Raw genomic sequence first — 27,500 nt, 5'->3', positions numbered from 1 at the left:
TGCCAGATGATTGTTGCACAAAGAGAGAGAGAGAGAGAGAGAGAGAGAGAGAGAGAGAGAGAGAGAGAGAGAGAGAGAGATAGATGCAATTCTCTGTTCAGTTCTTTAGTATAAGTTCTTGGAGGAACCTTATAAAGATATGAAATGTAATTTTATAAAAGATTTATCACAAAATGAAACAACAAATTAGAATAACATGATAACAAGCAAGTTTATATATATATATATATATATATATATATATATATATATATATATATATATATATATACATATACGCTCAGCGGCATTGCCAGACGTATGACATCTCAGTCTCTCCCCTTCCTTCGGGGAGGGGGAGGGAATAGTCATACCCTATTGATAGGGGGTACTCCGAGACGGAGTTGCCACTCGGAAATCACAATCTCCCACAAATTGCCGAAACTACCAGGTTGTAGTTATTTAAAGGGGTGGAAAGGGTTGAATCTGTGTGTTTGCATATATGTCTAAATATATATATATATATATATATATATATATATATATATATATATATATATATATATATATATATATATATATATATATTTAGACAGATATGCAAACACATAGGTGAAACTCGCGATAAGCAAAACAAAAGTTTACGAAACAACTGAGAGGATTAGAAAGAGGAATAAAATCATATTAGCCATCAGTTTTTTTCCGAGATGTTATAGTTTACTTGAATTATTCACTTTCATTTTAAAGGACACCATATCATTATTAACCAAGTTTATATGGTACATAGCTTTATGGGAGAAAAGACCAGACCGCGAGAATAAACTGCATACCTTCTTAGGCAGGGTGCAAAGTAGTCCTATAGTTTGGGAACATCTGAAGTGAACGACGCTGACGGAGAACAGACAGGAGACCAATATGCAAAATACTAGTGTACGTGACCCAGTAGCAAATGGCGGCTAAATATTTAATTACATGTGCACTCACACCTACACCCATCTCACTCTAACCAGGGTATGACAAATCTCTCTTCCCGGGGACGGGGACATGAACAGAAGTGTATATATATATATATATATATATATATATATATATATATATATATATATATATATATATATATATATATATATATATATATATATATGTACAGCTTGCTCTTTATTATATAGGAGAGATGACAGAATAAGAGAATCTAATAACTTCCTTTGGATAAACAGATTTCCAAAAATCTGGAAAGGATTTTTCAATACTATATACCGGTTTTTTTAAGTAATTAAAGGAAAGACAGTACACTGTAGTGTATTTAAAAAGAAAACTGTCATACCAAGAATTCCAGGTGTCAAAATTTATACGTTAAATTTGGTTAAGGAAACATAAATTCAATTAACTGGGAGGAGATCCAATCTTCTAGGTCCTTTAAACTTTCATAAGTTTTTCAGGATTTACCTTCTTCCTCCATAATTTGCAACGTGCACCAATTTTCTTTAGATCTCCGTTAAGAAATTCAGCTGCCATAAGCCTTCATTTAGGAGAGTTGGTCGGTACAAATAGAGTAGCATCATCTGCATAAGCAATAACCTTGTTTTGAAGGCTACTCCACATATCATAGTAAGTAATACAGATGTAACAGACCAATAACTTTACCTTGAGGAACACTATAAATTACCATCTGGTAGCCTCTATGGTGTACACCAATAACTAATATTTGTATTGTTACTTGAAAATTATACTGTACATCAACACCAATATGTTTCAGTTTGAAAACAGGGAACTCGCGAAAACATGGTCAAAATCTCCACAAAAATGACGACTAATCGTAGGAACGTCCTGGTGAGAATCGTGGAATTTCAAATCAATATTGAAATTTTAATAACATCACAAGTTTCAAATGTCAAATTTGGGGGCCCAAATGATTACTGTGAGCGCATGTATTCACACATTTTGCCAACAGGCGCCCAAAACTTACGATATTTTGGTTGTTATAGAAATCGAGTGATAATCAGCAAGCCTAGAATTATCATAACCTCTTTAATCAAATGAAAATAAACACATATTTTTAGTATTTTGAGAAAATCAACTCAGAACCATAGCACACTAAAAGATTGATCTTCTAAGTCTATATTGTGATAGATGGAAACTATAGTCCAAGTCTATTTTGCGATAGATGGAATCTATGGTCCAAGTCTGTATTGCGATGGATGGAATCTATGGTCCAAGTCTGTATCGCGATGGATGGAATCTATGGTCCAAGTCTGTATCGCGATGGATGGAATCTATGGTCCAAGTCTGTATCGCGATGGATGGAATCTATGGTCCAAGTCTGTATCGCGATGGATGGAATCTATGGTCCAAGTCTGTATCGCGATGGATGGAATCTATGGTCCAAGTCTGTATCGCGATGGATGGAATCTATGGTCCAAGTCTGTATCGCGATGGATGGAATCTATGGTCCAAGTCTGTATCGCGATGGATGGAATCTATGGTCCAAGTCTGTATCGCGATGGATGGAATCTATGGTCCAAGTCTGTATCGCGATGGATGGAATCTATGGTCCAAGTCTGTATCGCGATGGATGGAATCTATGGTCCAAGTCTGTATCGCGATGGATGGAATCTATGGTCCAAGTCTGTATCGCGATGGATGGAATCTATGGTCCAAGTCTGTATCGCGATGGATGGAATCTATAGTCCCCAGGTCTGTATCGCGATAGATGGAATCTATGGTCCAAGTCTGTATCGCGATGGATGGAATCTATGGTCCAAGTCTGTATTGCGATAGATGGAATCTATGGTCCAAGTCTGTATCGCGATGGATGGAATCTATGGTCCAAGTCTGTATCGCGATAGATGGAATCTATGGTCCAAGTCTGTATCGCGATAGATGGAATCTATGGTCCAAGTCTGTATTGCGATAGATGGAATCTATGGTCCAAGTCTGTATCGCGATGGATGGAATCTATAGTCCAAGTCTATATTGCGATGGATGGAATCTATAGTCCACAAATATTTATGAATTTATCAGCAAGGCATCCACATTCATAATTGGACTTATGAGAAGTAACACTTGGTATTTGATGAATTTTCAATCTATGAAATTTTTCTTGATTCTTAAGGAAGTAGTTTTGTTTCTCTTGAGTCATTTTTGTATAGGTTCAAGGGTGGATAAAAACAAATAGGTTATATGGGGTTATAAGAGGAGAGAGAGAGAGAGAGAGAGAGAGAGAGAGAGAGAGAGAGAGAGAGAGAGAGAGAGAGAGAGAGAAGAGGGGGGGATTTCGTTACATTTGTAATGTTTCTAATATTTTTTGTCTTTCTTATTATACTTTGATAATAATCTAAAACGCAGTATTTGTTAGCTTGGAATATCACCTCCTGACCAAACATGCTTTCGAACATCGATCCACAAAGGCTTAAATATCAGGTAAATGTCAAAAGATGTGAATCATTCTCTCTCTCTCTCTCTCTCTCTCTCTCTCTCTCTCTCTCTCTCTCTCTCTCTCTCTCTCTCTCAAATCTTTGTTTATTCTGATGATGTGTACGTTTTAAGAAGGATTCTTAGCTTGAACCCGGAAATCTCATTGCACAGAGAGAGAGAGAGAGAGAGAGAGAGAGAGAGAGAGAGAGAGAGAGAGAGAGACTTAATATGATTATACCATATGAACAATTTAAAATTGCAATTAATGTAACTGTTCTTTAATAAAATATACATTAAATCAATGCAATGTGTTATTTTAGACAAGTCAGCATTATTGGCAAAGTTAAAAGACAAGGTACAGATGGAATGTTTAAAGTGAGTTTTGCTACATCCGCCATGACTTGCATTTTCCGACATCGTAAGCTTAACATTGAATTAAATCTGCTAAAAAAAGATATTACTAAGAACACCAAAGCTAATGAAAGTAAGATAGGAATATCATTTTTCTACATCTTTTCATAAAACGTCCCATATAATAATGTGTTAAATTCGCTGAACAAAGATTTTTATTTATTTCAGTTTATCTTGGGACTTAAATTTCTTGGTTCTCTTTGTAGACGGATTTTTAAGCCAAACAAAGATACTAAAAGGTTGATGGCTATTGATAATGGCATAGAAGAGACTCTTTAGTTTTGGTAAGCAGCTCTTCTAGGAGGACACTCCAAAACCAAACCGTTGTTTTCAAGTCTTGGGTAGTGCCATAGCCTCTGTACCATGGTCTTCCACTGTCCTGGGGGTAGAGTTCTCTTGTTTGAGGGTACACTCGGGTATACTATTCTTTCTTATTTCTCTTCCTCTGTTTTTTATAGTTTATATATATAAAACATATTTTGATGTAACTGTTCTTCAAATATATTATTTTAATTATTCATTTATTTACTATTTTCCTTTTTTCATCGGACTATTTTCCTTGTTGGAGTCCTTGGGCTTATAGCATCCTGGTTTTCTAAAAGGTAAACTCTGACGGATATAATACCTGTAGAAAAGTCAGAAGTCACATTTCTCATTAAACATGGGGAAAAAGACATCAAAATGGGAGTGAGAAGTGACATAAGTGATCTTAACCAAGAAGTAATAAAACAGTAATTTCCCCCTTTATATCAGAAGAGTCGTATAAACAGAGGCAGATACATTTAGCGTAAAGAATCAATGAGAATTTATTACATTGAAGCACAGCTCCTGTTGTGTTAAAAATGTATCGTTAAGGTGTGCATTGTTAAAGGTTAGAGGTGTCTGGTTTCAGTTTCATCAGAATAGATGCCCACCAGAACGTCAGCTGGGAAAGCCCAAACCCCCACTGTGGTGCGCGACCGCAGCAGTGGCCTCCCCAGTGAACAGCTTAAACTCAGGGTCCCAGGCTGGGATCGATCTGCTGCCATGCGAATGCTAGACGAATACGTTACCACTGCATTTAATTATCATCAAAGGAAACTAAAAAGGGGAATACGAGTTAAAAGGAGAAGCTGCTTTAAATTTATTAAACGTCACTAATTGGTGTATTTTTAATCTCAGTCCATTGTGAAATTTTGATAATTATAAAAAAAAAAGATCCCGTAGATTCAAATCCTACGCAGAAGTCATTAATAAAACTTATAATTTAGTCAGGGGGTAAATTTCAAAAATATCAGTTGAATAACAAATGAAAAATAGGTCTTAAACCCAAGGTCATTATTGTGAAGCAAAGGTCAGAATCCCGGCTACATATCACATTCTCCTTTTTTTAGCCACAGGTTTGTAGAGGACAGTGTTCAGAGACCGAGCTTCAAGATTCAGATTGAGAACTGATCCCTTGTTATCCTTGATGGTGATGCTGTGCTCATCTTCACTCCTGAAAGAGAGATGCCATGGAAATTAAAACACCAGGCCTCTAAAGTAACGTCATATGAAGTAGTTCATAAAATAATGAAGCCTTAATGAGTAAATCCATGTTTGTGTTTAAATATGCTTAAGAACTGAAAATGCTATATGTCTTTTTGAGAAGATTAACATTCATCATGCACTATAGTCCATTTCTTTTATCGAGGCAGATTTGCACCGACTCGCAGCGGTGCCCTTTTAGCTCGGAAAATTTTCCTGGTCACTGATTGGTTAGAAATATCTCGTCCAACCAATCAGCGATCCGGAAACTTTTCCGAGCTAAAAGGGCACCGCTGCGAGTCGGTGCAAATCTGCATTGCTAAAAGAAATTGACTATAGATATCACATTCTTCAGAATATGCTAAAAATTGTGTTTAATGTCTCACAGCCAAGTCAATAAGGACCTACGTGTTCATAAGGACGACAACGACTTCTCCACTTGTTTTGAGGAACGACGTCACTTCGAGGCCTTCTACCGAAGGAGCGATGGAATATGACACCCGAACATCTCCATCTGTGACATATTTGCTGAAGTGGCCCATCGCGTAAAACAAGGGTTGCTTATAGAAGGTGTCCTTTTCCTGAAAAGGTTAGAAAAATATACGATGCACTTTTCTTATTAAGATGGCAGGACGAAGAATAGGGATGTAGAATGAGATTTGAAGTCTTTGTACAAGGAATTAGTGCAATCCCTATTTTACGAAATCTTTGGAAGCTCTACAGTTTGACTGACAGTTCTATTAGTTCGCACAGGTTTGTCTGAGGAGACAAAAATGCAGTTTGTTTCCTCTATCTTGTATCTTCAGATCTTAGAAATCGCCATAAACCACAAACAAACCTATAGTTATATTGCTCAAAATTACAAATACGACAAAGTTTTGTAGTATATTTTAGACGAAGGTAACACCAGAAGGAACATTATTAAAAATAACTTCTCTGTGATTCTTCATTAGTGATCTTATGCATTATATATATAGTTTGTAAGTAAGTGAATTCTAAAACTGTTAAGGAGCCGAGATATTATAGGTATTTTTATTATGGAAGTTCTTTGCAAAAAGTTAAAAGCAGTTCTTTGCTCCTGTTTAGGAGCATTGTAGTCTTCAGAAATGCGTTGCTGCATTCTATAAAGCATGAGAGGGGTTTCGTATCGTCAGCATTTTGAAAAATTACAGTTTATTATTATCATTACTTGCTAAGCTACAAACCTAGTTGGAAGAGCAGGATGCTATAAGCCTACCGGCTCCAACAGAGAAAATAGTCGAGTAAGGAGAAGAGATAAGTAAAGACTACTAGGGAAGTTTAAGAATAATTCTCAATTCAAGCTTCAGCCCACCCTTACTAAGGCTGCGTTTACACCAAGCGAATCGAATCGATTCAGTTCATGGAGAATCATCCCAATTCATGATTCGTCATGATTCGCCACGTTAAATTCAATGGAATCGTTTACACCTAGCGAATCGAGTCAATTCAAATCATGGAGATTCATGGCGATTCAGAATCACTGATGTGCGCGGTCCCATTTTTTCATCAGTCAAGGCGAGTCAGCCACAGCAACAATGCTATTTTTTGCAACAGCAAAGACGTCCATACTCCTCGAAGGCTGCCTTGGTACTGAATGATGTGTTAACCAGATTCAGTAGGTTGGAACTATACCGATTCAAAATGACTCGAGTCAAATGATTCTCCATGAATTGAATCGATTCGATTCGCTTGGTGTAAACGCAGCCTTACTGCATCTACTGAATCATCGTGATTCAGCAAGTGTAGAAGAGCTTGAGATGATGACTGTTCGGTGATATAATTGCCCTCGAGAATACCCAGTATAATAGTCCACAACAATAGACATAACCTATATCCTAGAGAACTTTAGGTGTATGACCTACCTTTTTGACCACAATAGGGGCATCTGCAGAGCGCTTTGCCCAGCTAGGACCCCCTTGCATGTCGAGAACCATATTCCATTCTAACCAGCCGGTTGTCCAGTGGTTGACATCCTGGAAAGATTTGCTATAGTTAAGTTATTTGTTGAATGGAGTTTATCTCAATCATATTTCATTTATAATTGAATATTGAATTATATCATGAAACAATTAATAACTAATTTCAGGTTTCTGTTCCTTTTATCACTTAAAGGTTTAAAGGCCGCTCATGAATGGCAGGGGCAAGGGATAGTGGTATTGCCCTGTCAAGCAGGACAATGCCCTGGAGACTGACCATATTACATATGATCAGCGCCCAAGCCCCCTCTCCACCCAAGCTATGACCAAGGAGAGCCAGGCAGTGGCTGCTGATGATTCAGCAGATAGACTTATAGGCTCCCTCAAACCCCCCATCCTTAGCTCACAAGGATCGTAAGGTTGCAGCGACCAAAGGAACTAACGAGTCTGAGCGGGACACGAACCCCAGTCCGGCAATCACCAGGCAAGGACGCTACCTCCAGGCCACCACAACCACAATGCTTCTTGAGCATTGACTTTCAAAAAATAACAAAAGGTACTATGTAGCTCAAGCCACCAGGAACCAATTGAAATACTACCATGAAACTTATAAGATCATTTAAGGACTTGTCAGGCATTGCGATGTTGGATCCTCCGTTAGATTCGGCTCTTTTGTGTTCCTGCACATACACGAATAGTCTGGAACATTCTATACAAATTCTCCTCTTTTCTCAAACATCTTTACAGCACAAAACATACTACACCTTATGATCTCATTTTAGTGGATACTGGATAGGTACTGTAATCGTTCAGTGGCTATTTGCCAGTATTTTAAGTGGAGAAGAGACTTTAGCAATGGCAGGCAGCTCGTTTAAGAAAATGACCCTCTGAATTCCAACCAATGTTCTTTTGCTGCGGATGGTGCATCTGTACCTTAGCCTTCCAGTGTTTTGGATTTCAGAGTTCTTTCACTTGAGGGCACATTAAAGCACACTACTTTTGTTCATTTTCTCATCCTCTTGTGTTTTAATGGTGTTCTGGACAGCCTTGATAGAAGACCAAAAAAGCCTTGTGGGTTATAAAGAGGTTGCCTTTTCCTTGCCTTTTTCATTATCTTTGTCTTTGGTCTTCGTTTTCTGAACCATTATTACTGTTCATCCTCTAGTCAAAGGGGTTAGGCTGGAGGGTACCTGTCCTTTCCTGGTGTGTTGGCTTCGTCATGTTACCCGAGCTTTCCTGACTTATTCTCATTAGTATACGGATTATCATCTTTTTATCTGTATTTAGCTATGGTCATATTGTTACTGGTATCTTCATTAAGTTTGTTTCTAGGTAGGATGTAACATTTTTTACTGCTTTCCATTGTTTCTCTACCCAAAGGAACTGAGGAAAACCCTGGACTCGTGCGTTTTAGGCAGTGTTAGTGCCATTCAGCGTATTGTAACATTCATGGACTACATGGCAATATTAGCGGCCTTTCATTTCCTTTTAGATACAGCCGTACAATATTACATTATATTTTGTCTGAAATTTTGTATTTTTCTGAGCTACTCATTTCACGCTTCAAGAGACCAAAAGTTTTTAAATGTGGTGCCATTCTTAGAACAAGTGGGAGAGCAGTGTACAGTATATCAGAACTAGGGTTGGACGTTTATTTTGGGACTTCTAATTATGCTTTAGTTTCGTTAATTATTAAACCTGAGCAACCTGTTCTCTATGTTATTCTCATATGGGGTATGATACACTGCATGTGAAGTTTCAAGAAGACTGCAGCGGCATTTTTAATTATCTTTTCCATTTGAATTGGTCACTGCTGGTTATGGAAGAAAAGCCTGTTGTTCTTTCAAATTAATATTTTGACAACGTCATTGACAGGCGTCTACTTTCTCGAGTGTTGAACTTCAGCATCAAGGACTAAATGAGCTTCAGTGAGGATTGTAGACTTGCTTATTTGGAGAAACAGGAGGCTTATCATTACCGTAGGAATAGAATAGAATCAACCTGGAATTTCAGTCCCTCTTTATCCCGAGGAAAGGTTTTAATTCTATTTTTCTGCTATGTTGGTCTCTTATCTGGTCCTGAACACCCGATTCCCTTCTTGAATTATTGCACAGAAACTTAGAATTGAATCAGTTCCTTTTTCTTAAGTCTATATATTAGTCTCACGAGTCTTCATTCACTTCGCTAATTTAGTATTCTGTAAAAGATTTTTATAATGTTGACTATCCTTTGCATTCAGATCTAACCAGACTATCATCTTCCACATAGTAATATGCGGTTGACTCTCATAGTATTGCCTTTTTTAGCATAAGGCTCAATACTACACATTATGGAAGAGTTGAAACTGGAACCTCAGAGGTTCAAACTTGGAGTAAACACTTTTTTGTTAAACAGTATCTTCTGAAGCATACCTTCCTAGTGAGGAAAATGCTTATAATACAATTGTATAATTAATATATATATATATATATATATATATATATATATATAGATAGATAGATAGATAGATAGATAGATAGACAGACAAGAGCAACTTTATCTACCTCAATTATATTATGAACGAAGCGCTCAGCGTGTTCCCAAGAACCAAGAACAGGGCCTTTTCCTCCTGAAAAAAAAAATAATTAAAAAAAATCATTTCCCTTTCCCGTTAGTTTCCTTTACCATTGAAGGGTTCATTGAAGCTATTTTAATAGTCTTTTATGAAGTTCGTTAAATATTTTCGCATTAATTCAAACTAAAAAAAATAACTTTTAACATATTCAAGGAAACAAATTTCTAAGAAGGTTCTTGTGTGAATGGTTAAGATATCCATTAGTACCCCTCTCCCATCAAGGGGCGAAAGTAATATAATTTCAAGATCGTGCATAAATTAATGGTTTGTATTTGGATGTGATTACCAACATTTACCTATGCTAGACTCAGTGTATAGGATGAACTTCTCTGGATAATGTTCGTGCATGGCATCAAGTGCTTCAGGACCTGTGGTCTCGTCTTCGTACCAGTGGATGCCAATTCCATCCACGTATTTGTATGCGTCGGGGTCATCCAGAATCTGTAAAACGAAAAGGAATCTTCAGTTTAAAAGAAGAGGTCATGGGGAATCTGGAGGGTGAGTGGAAGTGGGTTATCTAAATTCTTTAATATAAATGTGGGATCATCGAGTGTGATAAATGAATAGGGGAGACAGTGATCCGAAATCATCAGTACATAGATAGGGACCGCCATCCAATATCTGAAGGTGAAAAGAAGGTGCAAATGATTTAAAATCTTCAATATAAAGATGGAGTCTTCCAAAGTGCAATGTAAAAGTTGCTTGATGAACAGTTTCATATGAAGACCGACAAGGCCAGCGTTTTAATGTTATTTATGCCTCTATGGAAATAAGAATCTGGTACGACAAAGGAAGTTTCATCACGAACCTGGAATGTAATTATGGCTAAATATTCTTCATAAATAGTTAAAAAAATTACTTTTGTTCTAAACTCACTGTCTTTGGATACCAAGGCAGACCATCTCTGTCGTGATCCAACACCATGAGTTGAAGTCCCCCGTATCCAGCGGCTTCCAAGGCGGGACCAAGTGAGGTCTTGATCCAGTCCCGCATGTCTGTGGCGCTCCATTTGCATCCATCCCCGTGCCAAGGAGATCGCAGCATCGCTTCGTCCTGTGCAGACAGGCCCCACAGAGATATGCCCTCCGACTCATAGGATTCGACAAACCTTCGGGAAGATTCGGAGGATGCTACTGTATAATTTACAGGCTATTGTCAAAACAATTGTTTTAATAGCTACAAAAGATAATTCAATAATTTTTAATGTTGTTTTAATGATTAAATGACCTTTTGTTATTTACAGACAACTTGTCTTCATCCGCCATTGCTAATCCACGGCAGGACAAAGTTCAGAGACGTGTTCTCCCACACGCATCTGTTTATGGTCTTTTTATGCCAGTCTATACCCGCAATTTTTCTTGGCTCAGCAATCCATAATCTTCTCTTCCTTTCCCAGATTCATTAGCAATCTTTAGGGACCTATTCTGACATTCTTTTTATCCATCTATTATCTGTCATTCTCATTATTTGTTCTGCACATGTCCATTTCTCTTTCGTACATATTGTTAAAATATCCTCTACTTTAGTTGGCTCTCGTATCCATATTGCCTTTTTTCTGTCTCTTAGTGTTATTCCATCATTACTTTTTACATAGCTCTTTCAGTTGTACCTAGAAAATGTTCTAAGGCTCTAGTAAGGTTCCAAGTTTTCGATGTATAAGTTAATACTGGTAAGACCATCTGATTAAATAATTTTTCTGTTTAGAGAAAGTGGCATTTTACTTTTCATAACTTGATTTTGTATACCAGAATCTCTGCACCCTATGCTTATTCTTCTTTCAATATCGGTCTCTTGTCCTGAGGAAACACTTACTGTCTGTCCTTAGTTCGTACAGTATATTCATAAACAATCTTTAGATGTTCGTCCATAACCCTTATATGTTGTCTCTCCATTTTCATTAAACATTATCTTAGTTTTACTCATATTAATTTTCAGTCCTGCATTTCTGCTTTCTCTACTCAGCTCTTCTATCATCTTTTGCAATTCCTCCCATGATCATGAAATAAAACTATGAGATCTGCAAATCTTTAGTTGTTAAGGGACTCCCCATTAATGTCAATTCCTATTTATTTTCAATATAAATTTTTAAAAATGTCTAAGCACGTTGTGAATAATTTAGGAGAGATGGGGTCTCCCTGCCTAAGTCCATTCTCAGTCAGAATTTTCTCACAAACTTTATGGAGTTTTAGAAATGCTGTACTTCCCATATAGAAATTTTCAAATGTTATAACATACGATTCTTCTAGTCCTTGTCTTTGAAGGGTTTTCATTACTGCTCAAGTTTTAACAGAAGCGAAAGGCTTTTCATAGTCTATAAACTCCATACTCTGTTGATTTTTCCATTAGCTGGTAATGAATAAAAATCAATTCAAGTGCCATATTTGCTCATGCAGTACTTTTTCAGGACTTTTATGCAATACATTTTATTGCTTTTCTATTCCCAAAAACTTTGGAACATATTCTTATGAAAGCCAACACAATGTTATAATACTTTATAGAACAGGGCATGTCAGAGATCATAGAAACTCCAGATAAAGGGCAGTTTTGAAGGGAAAATAGATACTATGCATCAAGCGAGATCCAAGGGATTAATGCATGCTACTCACTTTATTAAGATTCCATGGTTAGACATTGCCCTTGAGCACAATATTAGCTATATTGCTAACTCATTTATACCATTCCTTAGGGACTGCAGGATATAGGTATAAAACTATCCATAACAAAGAAAAACATAGAAAGAGGATGTCTAGATATAATGTAAAAGAAGAAAAAGGAATTACGAAAAGATAGTGACGTCTACAATGATCTCAGACCTTTTAATGAAAGCGGTTCCTCACCATTTTGAGCGAAGCTATAATACTGTAGAGCATGTGCCATTTCCTTCGCATTCCTGATGCATTGTTTTATATGTATATCAGTTCATATCCATAGGCTGATTCTCCAAGTATTCATATTATCCTTCCTACCCATTTCTCTCACATGTGGTCAACCTCATCCTTGAACCCTTGTATTTGCAAGGTTTCTTGTATAGGATATCTTAAAGCTATAAAGACAATGGTGATCCTCCACCTACATCATACTTTGACTGCTTTCGTAATCCAACAAAAAGAATCCTATTCTTTCCCACTCACTTGACGATGTAGTCGGACCAGACCTGCCACATCTCTCGCTTGATCCCTCCCTCGCCTTTGGAAATGTCAGTTTCCCTCATCCATGTTGGAGGGGACCACGGAGCCCCGAACAACAGCAGTGGACGCTTACTCATAGCCAGGGCCCGTTTGATGAAAGGTAGCTGAAGAAATATTAACGTGTGTTAAAGCATGCTTTTTTATATTTCTTTAAATGGATATGATGCAGCTAGAGAATAAGGGGAAATATTTTTAACTTTTGTCTTGTATCGGTATCCTCATTTGGGATTTAAGATAATTAGATAAAAGGGAAAATAACATTATCTTTCGGCTTAAATTTTTAAGAAGCTGATTAATTTTACCCATAAAAAATATTTGGTTAATTGATTAAGAAATAGAAAAAAAACGGCCAACCAATTTCTTTTACATAAATGAAATCTGAAGACAAAGAGTTATACCTAATCAGGAGAACGTTATGGTAGGGATGTAAAGTCGTAAGAATTTCACCTCCCTTTTTATTGGTAAAACTTGATTGAAGAAAGGGCAGAATTATCGATAATAGAATGTATCTTTGATACTGACTATTTTTGTCGTAACCTTATCAATCTCGCGTATTGCAGTGTCCTTACGGTCCCTAGCAGCAACCACTTTTTTAGCCTTTGACTATATGTCCATTCCTGCTTCCGATTCCACTTTGCAATTAAATCATGGGTTCATGAAAACTGAATGGACCCCCAGGCCTTGGTTCCTGACTTTAATGCCCAAGCTCATGAATCTATAGTCCATTTCTTTTAGCGATGCATATTTGCACCGACTCGCAGCGGTGCCCTTTTAGCTCAGAAAAGTTTCCGGATCGCTGATTGGTTGGACAAGATAATTCTAACCAATCAGCGATCAGGAAACTTTTCCGAGCTAAAGGGGCACCGCCGCGAGTCGGTGCAAATATGCATCGCTAAAAGAAATGGACTATAGTTAAGCAATCCCAATAATCAGATGTACAGTTACCTTGTATGAGTGATCCTCGGGAGCTAGGGCAAAGTGCTCAAGCTCCATGTCACCCTCGACTTCATCGTAGGAGTATTTACGTTTGGAGTAGTCGGAGCTAGCTATGATGATCCTACCCATGGTGTATTCGATGCCCGTGGGAGCGAAGTAGGATCTGCATCAGTAGATTGGTATTGTTAATGTTAAGGAACGCCAGGAAGCTCATTTTTCAATTTATATAATTTAAATACTGTCATTAACTCGGTAATGTTTTGTAGAAGGAACTCCAGGAAGCTCATTTTTCATTTTGGATCATTTAAATACTATTATTAACTCAGTAATGTTTTTCAGAATTTATGTTATTTGCATTTGGTGTTTATTTTATGATACTCAAATTCTAGTTGTTTACCAAAACTTGCGATGCTTTTAGAACTTTTGAGTATCTATAAAACTATTAATACAACCTTTGGCAATATCTCAATGGATGCGAAACTCTGCTAAAAGAACTATCAAATGACGTCACAGGTGAAAGGCTCATCAACAACAGACACAACGCAATGGAATCCATCCAACAGGGCAATGAATCCTTATCCTACTGATCCTACTGACCTTAGAAGCTTTTCCTGCATTGGTTCCGAAAGGTCAGCGATGTTGATTCCAGTGGAGTCTGTGAAAGCCCCTCCGAATCCTTTCATTGTCTGGAGGGTCTCCTCCAGGTTGATGTTGATGATGGGGTTTCCTGTAAATTGCAATTTTCTTTATTGCTAATATTTCTCTAAAGCATCATAGGGGACGTCTGTGAGAAGAGGCTCTGTAAGCGGTCGTCTGAGTGAACGTCACTGTAATTGTGTTCGTGTGTTAATTTTGTCAGAAAGTGAAAATTTTGAATGTGAATTTAATGTACCATTGTCAAGTAAGGGCCTCTAAGTCGAGACTGATTGATGTGAACTTGCTATAATTAGTGCAAATATAAATTTTGCATTTAAATTTGTTCAGTGACATATGAGCATTTTGCTAAACTCACAAAACATTACAAGGCTTAATATATAACTTAAAAAAAATTCTAAAGCAAAAAAGAAAAAACTCGTTGAATATAGTTTATGGAAGAGAAAATAGCAGAATTGAATTTCGAATTCATATTCATATAGTATATTAGTGGAAATTCAAACCAACGCCAGTGTATATATTTTATGCTGTTCGGCTATTTGGGTTCATAAGTAACTGGCTTTACAGACCAGTCCACTTGCTGTAAATTTCCCGCCTGGTTGGCATTCTATTTTTAGGCTTCTGTGTGCTAGGTCATGGGTTGTGTTAGTGTTCAGAGTCGTGAATAAAGGCTTTTTATATCACCTGCAAGTATCGTGTGTCGTCTACAGTGTCCTGCCCTTGCCATCGGATGGCACGACATCTGTGTGCGTGTATGTGAGTGACAGGGATTGAAAGTTAACCATCCAAGGAGAAAAGTCGGTGCTGTTTTGGTATGCCATCTTATTTATGGCGTGATTTCAGAAATTTAAAATATATACCAAATAAAAAATGGAGTAATTACTCAAAAGTGTGCATGGAATATACAATTCACAAATAGTGACACTTTTGAGTAATTAATCCATTTTTAATTTAGTATATTTTTTGAATTTCTGAGATCACACTATAATTGACATCGCATACCAAAACAGCACCGAAAAGTCTTCTAAAAGGTTTTAAGTTGTAAGAACTGGATCACCTTATAGTCGAAATGTATTTTTTTTCTTTTTTATAAGAAAATGGAAAACATAGACATCTCGACACTGGACGCTGGGCTTCCTAGGCTTTTCGTATTCTGGTCCACGCAAGCACGGGTAACTTCCACATACCTGGAATAGTTTTTCAAGGATGTAACAGCAATCCGTATTGAGTTCACGAGACTTCTGTAAGGAAATGTTTAGCAAAGCACAGGAAGGATAGCCAAGCACAAACAGTAATGATTAGAATAGTACAGACTTACGACTACGATACATAAAGACTTAAGCTAGGCTGACACTTGCACGATTCTGTGGCATGCATTGGCATGACTCGAGTCGTGCCAGTGCGCAAACTAGTCGTAAACTGGCGTGAAGTATGAGTAAACGCGTCGTTGAATGCGTGCCATGTCGGGACGAGAAATGAAAAAAAATTTGGTCACGACAAAATTTCGCGACCGGGTCGTGAGCTATGCGCAAACAATGCGCAAAGAATTCGTGAACTAGTTGTGCCAGTTCGTGTCAATGTGGACACTGAACTTTTGTCGTGACCAAAATTTTAAACATTTCAAAATTCTTGTCCCGACATGGCACGCAGTCACGACGGGTTTACGCACATTTCACGCCAGTTTACGATTAGTTTGTGCACTGGTACGAATCGAAGTCATGCCAATGCGTGCCAGAGAATCGTGCAAGTGTTACACTTCACGCCAGTTTACGACTAGTCTGCGCATTGGCACGACTCGAGTCGTACCCATGCGTGCCACAGATTCGTGCGAGTTTCAGCCTGGCTTTAGCAAAGTATGGGAACTAGGCCGAACAAGTGATAATATCATTCTTTCGAAATAATGCTTCATTCTTTATGGTACAAACTGACACCAGTTTGTATTCATTGTTTTAGTTTTCGAATTACTGAAAAAAAAATCCAAGTTTCATTTATTGAAATAAGTTAACCATCTCCCTCTTTTGAATGAATTTGAAGTGTGAAGTAGCGTTCAGTGATTCTTACCATTATATGAAAAAGGGATTTTGAAGACTGGCAACTGAATTATTATTATTATTATTATTATTATTATCATTTTTACTTGCCAAGCTACAACCTTAGTTGGAAAAGCAGGATGCTATAAGCCCACGGGCCCCAACAAGGAAAATGGCCCAGTGAGGAAAGGAAAAAAGGAAAAATAAAATATTTTAAGAGCAGTAACAACATAAAAATAAATATTTCCTATATAAACTATAAAAACTTTAACAAAACAAGAGGAAGACGTATACGATAGAATAGTGTGCCCGAGTTTACCCTCAAGCAAGAGAACTCTAAAAGGAACATGGCTGCATAAAAGAATATAGAGTTCTCCATATTCTATGTTAATTACAATAACACTTTTAAGAAAATTCAGGAAACGGTGTTTAAGTCCTTACCAGGCAGAGGGGCATCGCTTATTAGTCCTTCAAACGGTTCAAATCTGTGAGCAAGTTTTGACGAGACGATCTGTTGGAAGTGACCATCCCGGAGGATCACCTGATAGAAAAGGGGAAAATTGAAATAAGGAAAATTGGAAAAGGTAAATACGAAAATGGGAAAATTGTAAAAAAATATATTTTTTAGAACAGAAAAAAAGTGAGGATTTCTTCCCGAATGACAGCATAAAAAAAGTAAATATGAAAAAGGGAAAATTGAAAAAAAAGGTAAATACGAAAATGGGAAAATTGTAAAAAAATATATTTTTTTAGAACAGAAAAAAAGTGAGGATTTCTTCCCGAATGACAGCATAAAATTATATATATTTTAGTTTATTTTACTATTCATATGTACATTTCATAGATATATTTGTGTGTGTGTGTTTTTGTGGATTTTCGATTAGGGAAAAAAGACGCTTTCCAAATGGGATAAAATAGGCATTGCAGTAGCTGCAGTTTATATATATATATATATATATATATATATATATATATATATATATATATATATATATATATATATATATATATATATATATATATTTATTTATTTGACTCCCTGTTCCTATAATTATGTATTCTTTTGCTGGAATAATGAATGAAGCCTACATAACTACTCTTCCATTAGCCAGTTGTTGTTCAGAGACACCAGACCTGGTGGTGTGTCCTAATATTCAGGAAAGTGAGAAAACTTTGCGAAAAAATAAGTGGAAGAGGGCTGTATATTAAAGGGTAAATTCTAATCACCGTTGTATATTAAAAAGTGGAAAACTCAAGTGAAAACTTAAGTGGACTGCACTTGCATATATATCACTTATTGCATAAATAATGTAATGTTTTGTTTATTGATATTTAGATTTATGTGATTGTATTTGCCAGTGGGATAAGACTTTCTATAAGGACTTAAAACCATCCTGTGATATTATGGTAAAAAGATAATATCGAATTACGATACATGCTATTATTTTTTTTATTGGTTCGTGTTGTTGTAATTATTCAAGATATTTAGTGTTAAGTTTATTGGATAGGGAACTGGTGATATTAAGTAGTTTAAGGAGGTAAATAGTAGGTGGTGATATCTTTTACAAATTTGACTATGTAAAATATATTTTGATTATGATGTAAGTGAATATTTGATGGCATAGCTTTATTGCTGAAATACACAATTTTCAATATTAATCTTACCCGATGATCATGTAGCTGTCAACTCTGTTGCCCGACAGAAATCTACGGTCGGGATACGCCAGCGATCGCTATACAGGTGGGGGTGTACACAACAGCGCCATCTGTGAGCAGGTACTCAAGTACTTCTTGTCAACAAGAACTCAATTTTTCCTCTGTCGTGCCACCGGCTAGACCTACTTGGATACGCTGTTGATTCTGGAGTTATTGTTCACGATTTGGTGATGTATTTGCTCTAGAGTTTAGCCTTCGCTATTCAGGAAGCTTTATCATTAGCTTAGCAAGCTTTTGGAATTAATTTGATTTAATTATGGTGACGAAGAGACTATGGACTCTCTTTCACTTTTAAATGGCCGACTCTTCCCTTAGACGGAAGTGTTGGTGTCGAAGAGAGTATAGACTCTCTTTCACTTTAACAAAGTTATAGATTTATTTTATATCTCTCCGCCATTTATAGGCCTCTTCGTTTATCTTTCCATTTATTATAAACTTATAAAATTAATTTTTATGTTTGTTTATATGCGACCTTTCCTAATAGTAGGCGGTCCTTACTTGGAACCGAAGTTAATTAACATTGAGCCCGTCATATCGTTTTTCCTGTTAAGAATGTTTTTGAAAGAATTTCTTTGATAGTCTCGTACTGTTTTCAAAGTTGAACTAACGATTTGTTTAGTCTCCGCAGTTGTTGACGTTCAGAACGTTCAACTTGCGCTCTATCGTTACGATAGAGAGAGAGTATTCACGGTTTCACGTTGCAGTAAGAGTAAACCGATTCTAGCGTTTCGTTCATTCTTTCTTAGCTTAAATGGTTTTAATTCTAATAAAGGAACTTTTTATTTGGGAAACCTTTCAGTTTTTTTTCCTTTAACAAATAATATGTTTTAACGATATATATAATTGGGCTCATCTCTCAGGTTCTAAGTCTAGAGAGAGAGAGAGAGAGATAGAGACGGAGGGAGAGAGGAGGATAAACGTTTCGTTCAAGCGGGTAACGTTGTTCTCATTTATTGCTCTTCTCCCTAGTCGCTATAGGGGAAGAAGGTAAAACGTTTCTAGAGTTTTATTCTTGTTCCCAGGCTTTATGCGGTGAGAGATTTTAAACGTAGTTTATTTGATCTAGTGTTTAGTCTCTTTTCCAGCCACTGAATTCTTTATCTTTCATTATGTTCTTCTGTTACATTGTAATACTGTTTTCGCAATTACTACCTTTTAATGAAGGATAGGATTGCGTGTTTCAGGTACAAACCACTTAAAGTTTCGAGTTCAGTGTAATAAGTGCAAACAGAAAATCAAAAGTGATAAAGTGATATGCGCAAAGTGTTACAGTGTTGCGTTCGAGGGTTCGTTTGTTCGTGCCAGTTGTTCACCTAGTCCGATACCTCTTACAAGCTCCCAAGCCCAGGGGAGAAGTAATGTCGAAGGACTTATGGGTTCCACAGGTCTTGATCGACGAACAAACGTTTCCCTCCGTGGTTTCGGGTGTATCTACACACGTTGCCGACGTGATCACCCCACCCACACAAAGACGAGAGAGCCCATTTATTCCTCGTCTGCGGAAGAGGTTTCTCGCAGAAACCATGGACCAAATCTTGCAGCTTTTAAGTGCAAGTCGGTCCCTTCCGCGCAAGTCCAACGGCCTAGGTGTAGCCACTGGGTCAGTTCGGACTCGCTGCAGTACGACAACTGCACACCTCCCAAGAGAGGTAAGGTGGTTCCGCAACAGGCAATAACTCCGTCTGTTGCCACACCAGCTGTTTTAGACCCTCAGTCACAACGGACGGTAGCTCCGTTTGTTGTTGTCTTTCATAGACCCTAGTGGTCCATGCTGCAGACTATACAGTCTCAGCTTGCTCCTTCATGCAGGAGTGTCGTGCTGGAAGGTTGACAATGCACCTGTTAACCTACAACCCGCCGAGGTTGTGCGCTCAGCAGATACTGCGGCTGCCTGCTCCCACCCTCCACCCGTGAGAGCTCCACCACCGATGCGCAGTCCACCCTGCCAGACGCATGTTCTTGCTGCACCATCTGCTAACATGCGTGAGCTACCGCATCAGCAGTGGGAAGGTTCTGTAGAGCTGCCTGGTTCCAGCACTATGCGGCATTCTCCGCAGCCCATGCAGCATGCTCTGCATACCTTACAGCATGCTCTGCATACCTTACAGCATGCTCCGCATACCATGCAGCATGAGCCGCATACCTTACAGCATGCTCAGCATACCATACCACATGCTCCTCAACCCACCGCAGCCCCTCCCACGCACCAGCACTCTGCTTTTGTTGTTGCCAGCTCCCACACTCCGACTGCGGAGAAGGTTGACTATGCACCCCTTGGCCTACAGCCTGCCACGGTTGCGCGCCCGGCATGACTGCCTGCTCCCTCACTCTTGTTGTGAGAGCTCCCCCACGCATGCTGACTCCCACAGACACACGGAGCACTCCGTTGCCGTGCGTGAGCTACCACAAGCTGCCGTGTTTTGACACGGTGTGTCAGCCTCCGCAACACTCTGTGGTTACCGCCACTCGCCCGCAGCAATCTTGTCAGTCAGGAGTTGAGGCTTCCCCACACAGCTTTGGTTGTTGCCAACTCACAGACTGTCAAACAGTTACATGACGTTGCCTTCTGGTGTGCTACTAATACACCAGTGCTGTATATCCTCACGCACCTGTTGGGGTTGACAGTTCAGTTTTTGACAGTTCACAGACTGTCAAGCAGTTTCATAACGTTGCCTTCTGGTCTGCTGCTTATGCACCAGTGAAACCCTCACTGAGATAACCTAGCTTTTCTCGGACATGGTTCCTGTAGATGAGAAAATGCTGTTCTCCCTCCTTCTGATATTCCCTTGAGGACTCTGTCATTTGGAGAGGAGCCTTAAGCTGCTTAGCCTCCTATGGACTTTAATTAAAGCATAACATGCTTCCAGGGAGGGTAAATGGTTCCGCTTCAGTCGCTAACCCCGTCTGTTGCCGCACCTGCTCCCATAGACCTTGGGCTTTGTTGCAAGACATGCAGTCCAAGCTTAGTCCTTGATAGAGGATTTTTTACGGAGAAGAACCTTCTTGCCAACAACCTTCCTACCGGTTGGTTGTTCGCCCTGTTGACGCTGAGGTATCCTACTCACGTCCGCCAGTTGAGATGGTTCCTCCACCGGTGCGACCCAGTGTCGATTGCCAGTCGCACGTTGACGTTAAGCGACTCTCGGAGGTGGTTGTGGACGTTCAGTGTGTCACTGGGAAGACGTTCAACAACCTGCAGAGGTGACTTGTTGTGACGCAGTGCGGCAACCTCAGCAACCCGTTAAGGGGTTGTCTGCACAACCCAGACAGTCTAGACAGTTTCGGGTTGTCGCTGTACTTCCTCGCTTCCCCATGGTTGACAGTTCACAGACTGTGCAGCAGTACCATGATCTTGTGTTCGGCTCCGTCACGCATCCACCAGTGCGACCGGATTCAGCGAGTCAGACGTTGCCCACTCCGTTGCCGTTTCCTCATCAGTTTCGGATGAGGAACCCTCTGATGAGGACATGGCTGAACAAGACGATCAACCCCCAGCCCTGCTATCCATCCAGAAGATGCTGAAGAAGGAACACGGCCCTGTCAGGCTGTGGATGAGTCTGGTTAGGACACTGTCATCCGTGGTTCAATTGGTGTCACTTGGAAGACTACACCTCCGTCCTCTTCGGTTTCATCTAGCTCTTCACTGGAAAAGGACAAGACGCTAGAAGCGGTCTCGATCCCGGTTTCCGGAAGATAAGTCTGGTCTGACTTGATGAAAGGACTTTATCAACCTTTAATAGGGTTTTCCCCTGACTGTTCAGACTCCCAACCACGTTCTCTTCTCAGACGCATCGGACGTAGGCTGGGGTGCGACCTTAGGCGGTAGGGAATGCTCGGGATTATGGAACTCGAGTCAAAGGACAATGCATTTCACCTGCAAGAAGCTTCTGGCAGTACGTCTGACCTGGAAAAGCTTCAGGTCTCTCCTTCAAGGCAAAGTAGTGGAGGTGAACACGGACAACTCCCTGCTTTGATGTACATCTCCTAGCAAGGAGGGACCTACTCTCTGACATGGTACGAGTTCGCAAGTGACCTCCTCTCCTGTTCAACAGGTCTAGACTTTTCGCTAGTAACAAGTTTCTTCCAAGGCAACTTGAATGTCTTAGCAGATTGTCTCAGTAGGAAGGGACAATAATTCCAACATATTGGACCCTCCACAAGGATGTATGCAAGAGACTTTGGGTCACCTGGGGCCAGCCAACCATAGATCTCTTCGCAACCTCGATGTCCAAGAGGCTCTCTATACTTTGCTCACCTATCCCGGACCCAGCAGTAGTTCTTTTAGATGCCTTTATACTAGATTGGTCTCATCTAGATCTATATGCATTCCCTCCATTCTAGATTGTCAACAAGGTACTGCAGAAGTTCGCCTCTCACGTTGGGACAAAGTTGACACTAGTTGCTTCCCTCTGGCCTGCGAGAGAATAACTTACCGAGGTACTTCGATGGCTAGTAGACGTTCCCAGAACTCTTCCCCTAAGGGTGGACCTGCTACGTCTGCCACGCGTAAGAAGGTACTCCAAGGCCTCCACGCTCTTTGTCTCACTGCCTTCAGAGTATCGAAAGACTCTCGAGAACTAGAGGTTTTTCGAAGGAGGCAACCAGAGCGATTGTTAGAGCAAGGAGAACATCCACCCTTAGAGTCTACCAATCGAAGTGGGGAATCTTCCTAAACTGGTGCAAGTCAGTATCCGTATCCTCGACCAGTACCTCTGTAACTCAAATAGCTGACTTCCTCTTATATCTAAGAAAAGAGCGATCTCTTTCAGCTCCCACTTTCAAGGGTTACAGAAGCATGTTGGCATCAGTCTTCCGTCACAGAGGCTTAGATCTTTTTAACAATAAAGATCTACAGGACCTCCTTAAGTCTTTTGAGACCACGAAGGAGCGTCGTTTGGTTACACCTGGTTGGAATTTAGACGTGGTTCTAAGATTCCTTATGTTAGACAGGTTCGAACCACTTCAATCAGCCTCCCTGAAAGATCTCACCTTTAAGACTCTTTTCCTGATATGCTTTACCAGCTAAAAGAGTCAGTGAGATTCATGCCTTCAGCAAGAACATCGGATTTTCATCCGAAACGGCTACATGTTCTACATCTTGGTTTTCTAGCCAAACACGAGCTGCCTTCTCGGCCTTGACCAATATCGTTCGTTATTCCAAACTTATCGATATGGTTGGAAAGGAACTAGAAAGAGTATTATGTCCTGTAGAGCTCTTAAGTTCTATTTTAAAAACCTTTATGAGGCCCGTCTGAAGCTTTATGGTGTTCAGTTAAGAATTCATCTTTGCCTATGTCAGAGAATTCTTTATCCTATTATTTTCAGACTGTTAATACGAGAAGCTCATTCCCTTCTGAATGAGGAAGACCAAGCTTGGCTGAAGGTAAGGTCACACGAAGTTAGAGCTATCACAACTTCCGTGACCTTTTAATAAAATAGATCTCTGCAAAATATTTTCGACGCAACCTTTTGGAAAAGCATCAGTGTTCGCGTCTTTTATCTTAAGGATGTCCAGTCTCTTTACGAGAACTGCTACACTCTGGGACCATTCGTAGCAACGAGTGCAGTAGTGGTGGGGGCTCCACCACTACAATTCCCTAATTCCAGAACCTTTTTAATCTTTCTCTTGAAATTTTTCTGGGTTGTCCGGAAGGCTAAGAAGCCTTCCGCATCCTGGTTGATTTGGCGGGTGGTCAAATTCTTTCTTGAGAAGCGCCTAGATTAGAGGTTGTGATGAGGTCCTTTAGTATGGGTTGCAGCCCTTAATACTTCAGCACCTAGGAGTCGCTCAGCATCCTAAGAGGATCGCTAGGCTCAGTAAGGAAGATGTACTTAAAAAGGCAGAGTAATGGTTCAAGTCGACTTCCTTACCAGGTACTTATTTTATGTTTGTTATTTTTGAATAACGGCTAAAATAAGATACGGGATACTTAGCTTCTTTGTTAACATGTATGCTGGTCTCCACCCACCACCCTGGGTGTGAATCAGCTACATGATCATCGGGTAAGATTAATATTGAAAAATGTTATTTTCATTAGTAAAATAAATTTTTGAATATACTTACCCGATGATCATGAATTTAAGGACCCGCCCTTCCTCCCCATAGAGAACCAGTGGACCGAGGAGAAAATTGAGTTCTTGTTGACAAGAAGTACTTGAGTACCTGCTCACAGATGGCGCTGTTGCGTACACCCCCACCTGTATAGCGATCGCTGGCGTATCCCGACCGTAGATTTCTGTCGGGCAACAGAGTTGACAGCTACATGATCATCGGGTAAGTATATTCAAAAATTTATTTTACTAATGAAAATAACATATTAAAAGCCTGAAGTAGTATATACGATAAAACTGTGAGGGTATGTGGTTGTACATATTTGTAGACAGTGAATAAAGTCAAGTATAATGATCGTATGTGATTGTATGTATGTGTAGACAGTGAGTAAAGTAGAAGTAGAGGTGTGTATGTAATTGTATGTATGCGTAGACAGTGAATAAAGTAAAGTATAATGAATGCATGTGATTGTATGTATGTGTAGACGGTGAATAAAGTAAAGTATAATGAATGTATGTGATTGTATATATGTGTAGAGAGTGAGAAAAGTAGTAGAAGTGTGTATGTGATTGTATGTATGTGTAGACAGTGAATAACGTAAAGTATAATAAATCTGTGATTGTATGTATGTGTAGACAGTGAATAAAGTAAAGTATAATAAATCTGTGATTGTATGTATGTGTAGACAGTGGGTAAATTAGAAGTAGAAGTGTGTATGTAATTGTATGTATGCGTAGACAGCGAATAAAGTCAAGTATAAAGAAAGGTAGGATAGCCCAGCGGCATAGTAAGAAATATGAAACCAATTGTTCAAATTGTTCTAAAAGCACCAAAATTGGCACACATGTGGATTAATACATTCTGAACAATTTTGGATATGGAGGCATTCAAGATTCTCCCCGTAGCACATTTGGCGGCCATTTTTCAAAATGGCCGCTATTTACCGTTAGCGTCATTGAATATGTACCATAATTTGTCTTTTTGTGGATGCTAAAGGTGATAAGTGTGCTAGAGGTGATAAGTATTGTACAATTATACATACTTCTGTGCTTACCAAATAATTTGGCTACCATTTCACAAGAAAATTAATTTTACTTTGCAGCGGCAGCGTTGGTGGCAGTGACGGCGGCTGCAGTAATAGTATAGTGTTGATAGTCATGGTGCTTGTAGTAGTAACTTGTGGTAACATGGTGGTGTTTTGTGTCTTTGCAGGTGAGGCAGCAGCAGCACCACCTGACATCAGAGACGCGTTGTTCCAGACTGCAGCCATGGCAAAGAAGTTCCAACTGGTCGATACTTTTGAGCAACGTACTCCCACAACACCTCCTGAGACAAACTGGAAGCTGTGTCTTGTATGTCAAGAGGAGACAACAGAGTCACTTGTCTGCCCAGTACTGTCTAAACGCCGAGACCCTGGGAGTGGATACACGACAATGGCTGCAAACTTGGTCAAATTTGATGAACTCGGAGAACTGCCAAGAACTGTTCAGTTACAGAGACTAGATGAAGGACAAGGTGTTGAGGCGACAATGGTTGCCCACCAGGCCAAGTGGCATAAAACATGTATGCTCAAATACAATAACACAATGCTACGAAGAGCACTGCTGTTGTCCTCGATGGAGCAGTAATCGTACAGATGTTGAAGCCGGGTACTGCCAACACGTTCGAGGAATATGCACAGCAAGTGTTCATCCCATACGTTGTACAACGTTTCCAACATGTATCACGTCTTGACCTTGTGTGGGACAGCTACAGAGCAGATTCCCTGAAGGCATCAACCAGAGAACAGCGTGGAAAGGGAGTACGTCGGCGTGTTGTCGACTCAGCAGTCATACCAGGAAATTGGCAAAGTTTCCTGCGAGTTGATAGCAACAAAGTGGAGCTCTTCAGCTACCTCTCCACCATGCTTGCAGAGTCCTTTCAAGAAGAAGGCAAGGAACTGGTCGTCACTGATGGGGAGCAGGTGATCTGTGTTCCACAGCAAGAGGATGTCAACTCACTCGCACCATGCAACCAAGAAGAGGCAGACACCCGCATGATGCTACATGTAGCACATGCTGCACAACATGGTCACCACCAGATACAGGTTCGAACAGTAGACAGTGACGTCGTGGTCCTAGCAGTGATGGTAGTCCAGAAACTACCAGCTGGAGACGAACTCTGGGTAGCCTTTGGGACAGGCAAGAACTACCGCTACATTGCAGCCCATGAAATAGCTTCCTCCCTTGGTCCAGAGAAGGCATGTGCTCTTCCAATGTTTCATGCCATCACAGGGTGTAATACTGTGTCAGCCTTCGTCGGACATGGGAAGAAATCTGCCTGGGCAACATGGAACACGCTGCCAGAACTCACTGATGCCCTGCTGAGTCTGGCAAATGCACCCACAAGCATCCAAGAGGATACAATGCATGTCATCGAGAGGTTTGTCATACTCCTGTATGACCGCACAAGCAAATGCAAGGACGTCAACAAGGCGAGAAAGCAGCTCTTTGCAAAGACGAACTCTGTTCAGAACATCCCGCCAACCTACGCTGCTCTGGAGCAGCATGTGAAGAGATCTGCCCTTCAGGGTGGTCATGTCTGGGGCCAGGCATTGGTACCAACGCCCGTGCTCCCTCCACCAACAGACTGGGGCTGGCATCGGAGTGATGATGGGCTCTACACACCACTCTGGACCACACTCCCTGAGGCATCCAAGGCCTGCTATGAGCTGGTGTCTTGCGGATGCAAGAAAGGCTGCAAAAACCGCTGCAAGTGCAAGAACGCTTCACTGCAATGCACTGGTCTATGTTTCTGTGAAGGCGAATGCCAGTAGATTGGGACAGAAAACTTGCTAACCAACATTATGATCTGTAGACATTCATAATTCTGGTGACCAGATTTGAAAAGTTCGGAATCATAATTAACATAGTGTGGCAAAATCTACGTTATTGTATTACATGTATGTACTGCAGGATTACACAAGTACTGTGCCTAGAGACTGGGCTTTTGGTCGACTATATAACTACAATCTGACCATACTGTAAACTTCCCGTACTCTGTGTATTATTTTGACTAGCAATT

At 39.8% G+C, this 27,500-nt stretch overlaps 1 protein-coding gene across 1 annotated transcript in view; it reads right to left on the bottom strand.

Annotated features, from left to right (window-relative positions):
- Window positions 1-4,915: 4,915 nt before the first annotated feature.
- LOC137624441 (lysosomal acid glucosylceramidase-like) overlaps window positions 4,916-27,500 on the bottom strand; it is a 27,969-nt gene continuing 5,384 nt past the window's right edge. Inside the window, exons 3-12 of the mRNA XM_068355206.1 lie at window positions 17,111-17,210; window positions 14,583-14,712; window positions 13,995-14,148; window positions 12,993-13,153; window positions 10,738-10,969; window positions 10,158-10,302; window positions 9,791-9,855; window positions 7,194-7,304; window positions 5,719-5,891; window positions 4,916-5,281 (exon numbers count right to left, since the gene is read on the bottom strand). Coding sequence (XP_068211307.1) covers window positions 5,158-5,281; window positions 5,719-5,891; window positions 7,194-7,304; window positions 9,791-9,855; window positions 10,158-10,302; window positions 10,738-10,969; window positions 12,993-13,153; window positions 13,995-14,148; window positions 14,583-14,712; window positions 17,111-17,210 — 1,395 coding nt within the window. The 3' untranslated portion in view covers window positions 4,916-5,157. The remainder of the gene's footprint in view (window positions 5,282-5,718; window positions 5,892-7,193; window positions 7,305-9,790; window positions 9,856-10,157; window positions 10,303-10,737; window positions 10,970-12,992; window positions 13,154-13,994; window positions 14,149-14,582; window positions 14,713-17,110; window positions 17,211-27,500) is intronic.

Source organism: Palaemon carinicauda, chromosome 31 (assembly GCF_036898095.1).
Source record: "Palaemon carinicauda isolate YSFRI2023 chromosome 31, ASM3689809v2, whole genome shotgun sequence".
NCBI classification, from domain to species: Eukaryota; Metazoa; Arthropoda; class Malacostraca; order Decapoda; family Palaemonidae; genus Palaemon; species Palaemon carinicauda.
The sequence above is the reverse complement of the archived record's forward strand: the minus strand, read 5'-3'. Positions and strand labels throughout refer to the sequence as shown.